This window comes from Myotis davidii, unplaced genomic scaffold (assembly GCF_000327345.1).
Source record: "Myotis davidii unplaced genomic scaffold, ASM32734v1 scaffold1203, whole genome shotgun sequence".
NCBI classification, from domain to species: Eukaryota; Metazoa; Chordata; class Mammalia; order Chiroptera; family Vespertilionidae; genus Myotis; species Myotis davidii.
This window is the reverse complement of record NW_006294353.1, coordinates 1,020,317-1,028,235: the sequence shown is the minus strand read 5'-3', so window position 1 is coordinate 1,028,235 and position 7,919 is coordinate 1,020,317. Positions and strand designations below refer to the sequence as shown.

Genomic DNA, 7,919 nt, shown 5'->3' with positions numbered 1-7,919 from the left:
AGAGGAGCCAGGGAGGGGAGCCGGGTTACCTCCCATAGACCCCACTGGATTCCTAGGGACATACTCAGGAGCCTGGTTATTGCAGCCCATAGAGCAGCCATCCTCAGCAGGTAGAAGGCATGCACTTGGTCAGAGAGGCAGCCAGAACCCTAGACTTGGCCCTGGCATTGGCTGTGTGACATGGGACAAGTTATTCAACCTCTCTGAACTTCAGCTTGTCATATGCACAAGGGTGTTCTAGCAATCCTGGCCCTTCCACTCTGATCTCAGGGGTCAGGCCACAAGTTGGCCTGTGAGCCCGTCTAACTGCACCTTTCACCTCCTCTGTGTCCTCTCCCCCAGCATGCCTCTGCAGATGTTGAAAAGATGATACTTGGAAACAAGTGTGACGTGAACGACAAGAGACAAGTCTCCAAGGAACGGGGAGAGAAGGTGGGCATGGTGGCCAGCTTGGGCCTAGTATTGTCAGGCACCTCAGGGTTTTAGGGTTCTCTGCATGGAGGCCAGCCCTTTCATGCCCCCCAGCGTTCCTTGACTGCTTACTAAACCCCTCAGAATCTTCATGAGCATAAGATGACCTACCATCTCAGCTTGTCCGAGACTAGGGGTCCCAGGATGCAGGACTTTGCTGAGCAAAAGGGGAGGAGTCGATCGCCCCTGTGGGGTGCATGCCAAGGGGAGAGAGAGTGGGAAAAACATGCCCAGCCAGGCTTCAGGCTGAAGACTGTGAGCAGTGCAGGCTCCTAAGCTGTGCTGTGCACGTTCCTGCATCGTGTCTCATGGGAACCCGTCGAGGCCTCCGCAAGCAGAGAATGGAGCCATGGTCCTGCTGTGACTCCAAGGGGCAAGTCCACAGTACCCAGCTCATCCGGGGCCTCCTCATCACTGTTCCCAATTTAGGGTGCTTCCTGGGGGTCAGGTGCACCTGGCCGCTGACGTGTGTGCATGTATGTCTCCCTCCCTCACAGCTGGCCCTGGACTATGGAATCAAGTTCATGGAGACCAGTGCGAAGGCCAACATCAATGTGGAGAACGTGAGTCCCAGGCCCACAGCCCTAGCCCCTTGAGGCTGAGGGTTGGTCTATACCCTCTGAGGAGACTCTGCCACAGGGTCTGGTCCCAGGCTATGGGCTGTCCTGTTGGCCATCTGTCCGAGAGGCACTTCTTGGGCAGGGCCATTTCCAGGCTCCTTGAGCTGCCCAGCTGGCCCCGTGTATTACCCGCTGTCTCCTTGCCCCTTCCCCACCCCATGTTCAGACGTTAGCAGGTGCAGGCCCCAGTTGGGCACCTAGGATATTTTCTCACTGGCTGTTAGGGAGCCTTGGGAAATGGGGAGGGTTTCAAAGATGGGGAAACTGAGGGTCCCTGGGTAGATGCTCTGGGTCATGCCACCTACATAGACGTCCTGGTCACAAGCCCAGACGAACAAAGTAGGGAGCCTTGGCCTAGCTTTGGCCCAGGCCACCCTCTCCTCTCTACTGGCGACGCCAGCCTTGCAGCTGACCTACCTTCCTCTTCACCCCACCACCCCAGTGATCTTCCCAAAACCGACCATCCATGTCACTCCCGACTTCAACCCCCTACACCTGGCTTAGAAGCCCCCCCCACCCCCTCCCCAGCTGTGTGTGCCGCCCAAAGATCAGGCCTCGCCAGCCGCTTTTCATCCCAGGCCACCTCCAAGCCTTTGCTTACAGTCCCTTCCCTCACACCCCCTTTTCCATCAGGGCCTGGCCCAAGTGGCCCTTCCTCAAGGAAGTCCCCACCATCGCTAGACCCTTAGGCCTACCACTTTGTGTCCCCAGCACCCTCCTCCCGCCTCCATGACAGAACTGTCCACATCACATAGGTGTTTGCTGAGACTCCACTCCTCCCACCAAACAAATAGCCCCTTAGGTGCAAGTGCTGAGGCCAAGTCTCTGTGTGAGGCCCAGGGGTAGGGTGTGGTTTATAAGTGTTCTTCGAAAGAGCAGGCGAGGGAAGGGAGGGAAGGGCTAGGAGACTGCAACAGAGGCAGCAGCCTCTGGTCATGCCATCCCTGGAAGACAACCCTTTACCCCATCCCAGCCCTTCCAGGCAAGGACCCAAATGCAGCTTGTTTGGCCAAAGAGCTGCTTGTCTCCCTCTCTGCCCTGCCCCTGACCTCCAGAAGAGGGGCAAAGCAGGAAGGCAGAGCACAGGAGTCAGGATGGGTTCTGGATCCTTCCAGATGGGTCAGTTAGCCTCTGGATGCCTCGGGACAAGGGACTTCGCCCTTTTGAGCCTGTTTTCTCCCTGACCAGTCGAGGCTGACTCACCTCCCAGGGTCACTGGCTCAGGGGAAGTGCTGGTCTTGGCGGGTGTGGGTAGGAGATGGGGCTGGACAGGTGAGACCCCCACCTCGCTGTCCCACCACCCCCATTCCATAGTGGCACCCAGGAACCAGCAAGCCCCCATCTGCTTCCTGCTGCTGGGGTACTAACAACGTGCTTATTTCCCAGGCATTTTTCACACTCGCCAGAGACATCAAAGCAAAAATGGACAAAAAATTGGTGAGTGTGTGTCCTTCCTCATCCCTGAATGGTTCTCTATTGGAGCCTGCCGTTTTCCACCTCCGTGGTGTGACTCAGCCCAGACAGGTCCTGCGTCAGGGCCCAGACAGACCCAGTCAGATGGCTAGGAAGGGGGAAGAGGTAGCAGTTGGGGTTGGGCATCGGCTCCCAGACATGCTCATCTACTTTGTTCTTTCTCTGTGGCTCAGAGCTGCTCTGCTCCAGGCTGTGTCCAGGCAGACAAGGCCCTGCCTGCTGAGTGCACTGGCTAGCAAGGGACATATGGCCTCTCCCAGCCCACCCTGCAGAGGACAGCCCCAGCAGCACCCGTCCCGGCGAGTCTGGCAGGTTGATAGCGTTTTCCCCCGCCAGCCCCCAGTTGTGCAGGTTGTGATGGCTCTATGATCTTTAGTCGTAGGTCCAGGGCTCTGAGGCCTCCAGGAGGTCCTACTTGAATCCCTCTTATCCACCCTTTCGTTTATTTCTGGCTTTTTTGCTCACCACACAAGCATTTCATGGTCCTTAATACTCAGCATAATTATACTTTCTTGGTCGAGTCTGAAATCTCGGCTGTACTTCGGGCATGTTCAGCGCCTAAATGCTGTTGTGAGTGTTGCCTGGAAGCCTCATCCAGTGGCCACTCTTCCAGCCAGTGACACTCTCCAGCGCTCTACCTGTGGCTCATTAGGTCTCATTACACAGAGTGCACACAGAGCACAATGCCATTCAAGTAGGTCACACCTCATTTAAAAACAAATGTATTGCCCTGGCCGGTTTGGCTCAGTAGGTAGAGCATTGGCCTGCGGACTGAAGGGTCCCGGGTTCTATTCCAGTCAAGGGCATGTACCTTGGTTGCGGGCACATCCCCAGTAGGGGGTGTACAGGAGGCAGCTGATCGATGTTTCTCTCTCATGGATGTTTCTAACTCTCTATCCCTCTCCCTTCCTCTCTGTAAAATTCAATAAAATATATTTTAAAAAATAAAAAATAAAAACAAATGTATTTTTATAATTCTAAGATACCATGAATTAAATCGTGAGGCACAAGATGGATTTAATAGCAGCTCTTTGGCCAAAACGGGAAACAGTCTATGTAAACACAACGGACTTGCTTTTCTCCTGAGTGCAATGGTAAATTTTTGATTCTTAACGATCCTTCTGGCTCAGTTTTGCCCACTGCGGTTACGTTGAGCATCACAGTGACACTTGGCCCGTGTGTTTGCTACTGGCCTGTTGATTGCCTCCAGAATGTGCCGTGTTTATTAGGGCTCAGATCACGAAGCACTGGTACACAGCCATAATCCTTGCGATTTCTCTCTCTCTTTCTTTTTTTTTTTAACAGAATCGCAAATCACCCATTTCCTACTATCTTTCTGTTTGTATTTAGCATTGCAGCCCCATACTATTTTATATGTGGTTTTTTTTAAATTGAAATGTATCTGATATACAACGTTGTGTAAGTTTGAGGTGTGCAGTGCTAGCATGAGACATTAATGTGTTGCAATATGGTTACCATGGCAACGTTAGCTGACTCCTCTATCACATCTCATAATTCTTCCTTTTTTGTCTTGAGAACAATTAAGGCCTAGACTCCTAGCAACTTTGAAGTTTATACTATTGTTGACTCTGATGACAGGCTCTTCATTAGATTCCCCAGGACTTGCTTATCTTACCAGTACAGTTCATGTTTATCTTTCTCATCACTGACAGCCAGCTCCGCCCACCCTTTCTTCTCTCTTTAAAGTGTCACAGAAGGGCGGGCTCTGCTGGTGCCCACCCAGCGCCCAGACCTCTGGCATTCTCCCTCTCAGCAAACCCAGTGCTTCCCACTGCACTGAGAGCAGACTCCACACACCGTGCCAGGCCACCTGGGCGTCACGCACTGGCTGCTGCCACCTGCTTCACCTTGTCACCTACTGTTTCCGTGTCACCCCCCGTGCCCCAGCCATGCTGGCCTTTTCTTGTTCTTGAAGCACCGTGTTTATTCAGGTTTCCTTCCCTTCCACCTGAGGGGCCTCTCCCCGCCCCATCAGTTTCCTAGGGCTGCCCTAACAAGTTCCTGTAACAAACTTTCCAGCTTGCACCGCACACATTCATTATCTTAATGTCCTGGAGGTCAGGATTCTGAAATGCGTCTCACCAGGCTCAGAGCAAAGTGTCAGCGGGGCCAAATTCATTTCTGGAGGCTCCAGGGGAGAATCCATTTTCTTGCCTGTCAGCTTCTAGAGGGCACTGCATCCCCAGCCTTAGAACCACTTCCGCCAGCTTGGGCCCTGCTGCCATCACCGCTCTTTCTTGGACCCCAGCTGAGAAGGTTTCTCTGCCTTTGAGGATTCACAGGATTAGATGGGGCTCATCCGGATGATCCAGCATGCTCTCCGCATCTCGCCTTAGTCACATCTGCAAAGTCCCTCTTGCCATAGCAGGTGCCATACGCATATGTTCCAGGGATCAGGGTGCAGACATCATTGGGGGCCGTTACTTGGCTGACCACACACCTGGACTGTCTTACTTCATGAGGTCTCACCATCAAAGCACACCTCCACCTCTTGCCCTGCCTTTGCTCTCATTCCTCACCGTTGTGGGAAATCACTGCTTTTTTGTTACCACATAATTTCCGTCCCCAGTGTGAGCTTCCGAAGGCAGGGGGCTCTTCTTCACCACTGCATGCCCAGCACCCACAAAAGTGCCTGACACACATAGGCATTCGAGAGTTATTGTTAAGTAAATTCAGGGTCTTTTTTTACCTAAGAGCTGAAAGATGAGAAAGAATTTGTCAAAGAAAAGGGGGCTGACCCTCTTGCCCTGCCTTTGCTCTCATTCCTCACCGTGGTGGGAAATGACTGCTTTTTTGTTACCACATAATTTCCATCCCCAGTGTGAGCTTCCCAAGGCAGGGGGCTCTTCTTCACCACTGCATGCCAGAGAAAAGGGGGCTGACTCTTTCCAAACAGGGTGACCTGGGAGAAAATAAGATTTACATTCCCAGAGCTGGCAGAGGCTCTGGATGCTGGGTGACAATTTGACAAGGGGCAGTCCTCTGAAAGCAGTGTGGGGACTGGTGTGTTCAGTAAGGCTGGAGTGGGCAAGGTTAAGGTTTCTGCTGTAGACCACCCACAGCAGAATGGAAGGTGGACCAGGGGAGAAGTGGTCAGTCAGAGCCTTAGCACAGAGACATGGAGACCATCCAGGTGTGAGTGGAATCGGGACCTTGAATTCAGCACCCCTAACCCCCAAATTCCAAGAGACATTTGGCTGCACCTTGACTGCCTCACTAGTAGGGGTAGAAAGAAGGAGGGAAGGGTGGATGAATGGAGAGAAGGAAGTAGGGAAAAGAGTGAGATGGGAGAATAAATGGAAAGGTGTTGAGGGGATGAAGGGAAAGGGGTGAATGAATAGGTGAATAAATTGAAAGAATGATGGTTGGAAGGGTTGGTGAGTAATAGAAAAAATTATCTCTGGGTTTGTGTAAGATGAATTGTCAGTTGGAAGTGATGGATGGATGGATGGAAGGAAGGAAGGGAATGGACAGATGTATGATTTATAAGAAGGGATGAGTAGAAAGAAGGAAGAGAATAGACAGGTGGATGGTTAGTTTGAAGGGGAAGGAGGAAAGAGGGTGGACAGATGGATGTATGGTTGGTTGAAAGGGGATGAATCCATTAATCGTTGAAGGTGATGGGTGATTGGGTAGATGGGTGATGGATAGGAGGAAATGGATAGACTTGCAGTTGGATGGATGGATGATGATGATGGATGGGAGGGGATGGGTTGACTTGCAGTTGGGTGATTAGATGGTTCCTTGGTTAGGTGTCTAACCAAGGGGTAGGAAGAAGGAGGGAAGGGTGGATGAATGGAGAGAAGGAAGTAGGGAAAAGAGTGAGATGGGAGAATAAATGGAAAGGTGTTGAGGGGATGAAGGGAAAGGGGTGAATGAATAGGTGAATAAATTGAAAGAATGATGGTTGGAAGGGTTGGTTAAGAGACATAGTGCTTATGCCCAGTCATAACCTCAGAAAACTTCTTGTGACTTCAGGAAGGCAACAGCCCCCAGGGGAGCAACCAGGGAGTCAAAATCACGCCGGACCAGCAGAAAAAGACCAGCTTTTTTCGATGTGTTCTTCTGTGAGGAACGCCGCCTTACTCTGAGCCTTGTTCAGCCGAGCTGACTGTGCCTGTCCTGAGTGAGCCCCTCACTCAGCTGGGGCCCCAAGGCTCCCAAAGCCAGTGATGGTTCCAGGAGTGCTGAGCTTCCCACCTGCAGGGTGGTGACCCCATCAGGCCCAGGAGGCATCGCCGACACGTCTGACTCCCACTGTCACCTTTTCTCTCAGTTTTGGACAAGTGACAAAAACCGTTATGTTTCTTTTTCTCCCCTCCCTCTTCTTTTTGACTCTCAAACCAAAGGGAAGCACAAATTAAGGAAATCCTGTGTAAACGTTCAGAAGGAAGGAGGAGGGGAGGGGCCTTGCCTGTCCACAGCCAGGTTTTGGTCTGTAATCCAGTCAGGCCTCGGGCATGGTCAGTGGGCCTCGGCAGTCCCTGTCTGATCACCGAGGGGACACCATGCATCCTACGGGAGACCCCAAAAATGCAACCACACACCGATCACCCGCAATTAAGGCGTTGGCCTCTCGGCCCCCAGACAGCCCCCACTCCCACAGTCTCCAAATCGGACGTTCTTTCCAGCTGAGATTTTTATTTTTCCAGATCTGTAGTGCCATCAAGTGATTCCGTCTTTGATTTCCAGCGGCAGACCCAGGTGACCAGGGACACGGATGCATCTGTGATTGGATGTGGCCGAGAGCATGCAGCGTCCCAGGCAACAGACTGGCCACAGAGCTTTCGGGGATGGTTTTTAACTGCTGTCGTTGGTTCTGTTTTGACAGCTCTGCCTTCCCATAGAGTGTGCATTTGAGACCAGGTCACCAGGTCCGAGGGGTGTCACGAGGGAGCCTTTATATTTCTTTTTCTTACACTTCACCCCAAGCTGCTGTCTACCCAAGCCACTGGCGTCGAAATGTCTTTTTTGAATTAAAACCAATGTACCAGCCATAGTCTGTTCCTGGAATCTCTTAACATGCTGTTTACATCAATAAACACACTTAAGGGAAACAAGTTAAAGCTCATTTTAAAGTTCTCGGATTTTATATCCACAGTTCTCTGTGGGTAGACAGATGTGGCCAGGCGTTGGCTGGTAGGTTCGCGGAGGCCTGTTATTTAAAACACAGCCCAGGCCAGCAGGGGCCTCGGGTCTGGACAGGATCAAAGTAGAGGTGGTGTGCGCCCCAGGCTCTGAGACGACACCGTTATCCAAAGGCTGATGTGGAAAATAAGCTTCCTACCCCCCACCCCGTAGAAAAACAGGAGACCCTGTTCTCTGCCCCACGTG

General features: G+C 52.1%; 1 protein-coding gene across 3 annotated transcripts in view; it reads left to right on the top strand.

Moving 5' to 3' along the window:
* RAB8A (RAB8A, member RAS oncogene family) overlaps positions 1 to 6,742 on the top strand; it is an 18,194-nt gene extending 11,452 nt beyond the window's left edge. For all 3 annotated transcript variants that reach the window (XM_015567014.1, XM_006768451.2, XM_015567013.1), the window contains exons 5-8: positions 343 to 432; positions 969 to 1,034; positions 2,478 to 2,528; positions 6,564 to 6,742. In XM_015567014.1, coding sequence (XP_015422500.1) covers positions 343 to 432; positions 969 to 1,034; positions 2,478 to 2,528; positions 6,564 to 6,656 — 300 coding nt within the window. In that variant the 3' untranslated portion in view covers positions 6,657 to 6,742. The remainder of the gene's footprint in view (positions 1 to 342; positions 433 to 968; positions 1,035 to 2,477; positions 2,529 to 6,563) is intronic.
* The last annotated feature ends 1,177 nt before the right edge of the window (positions 6,743 to 7,919 follow it).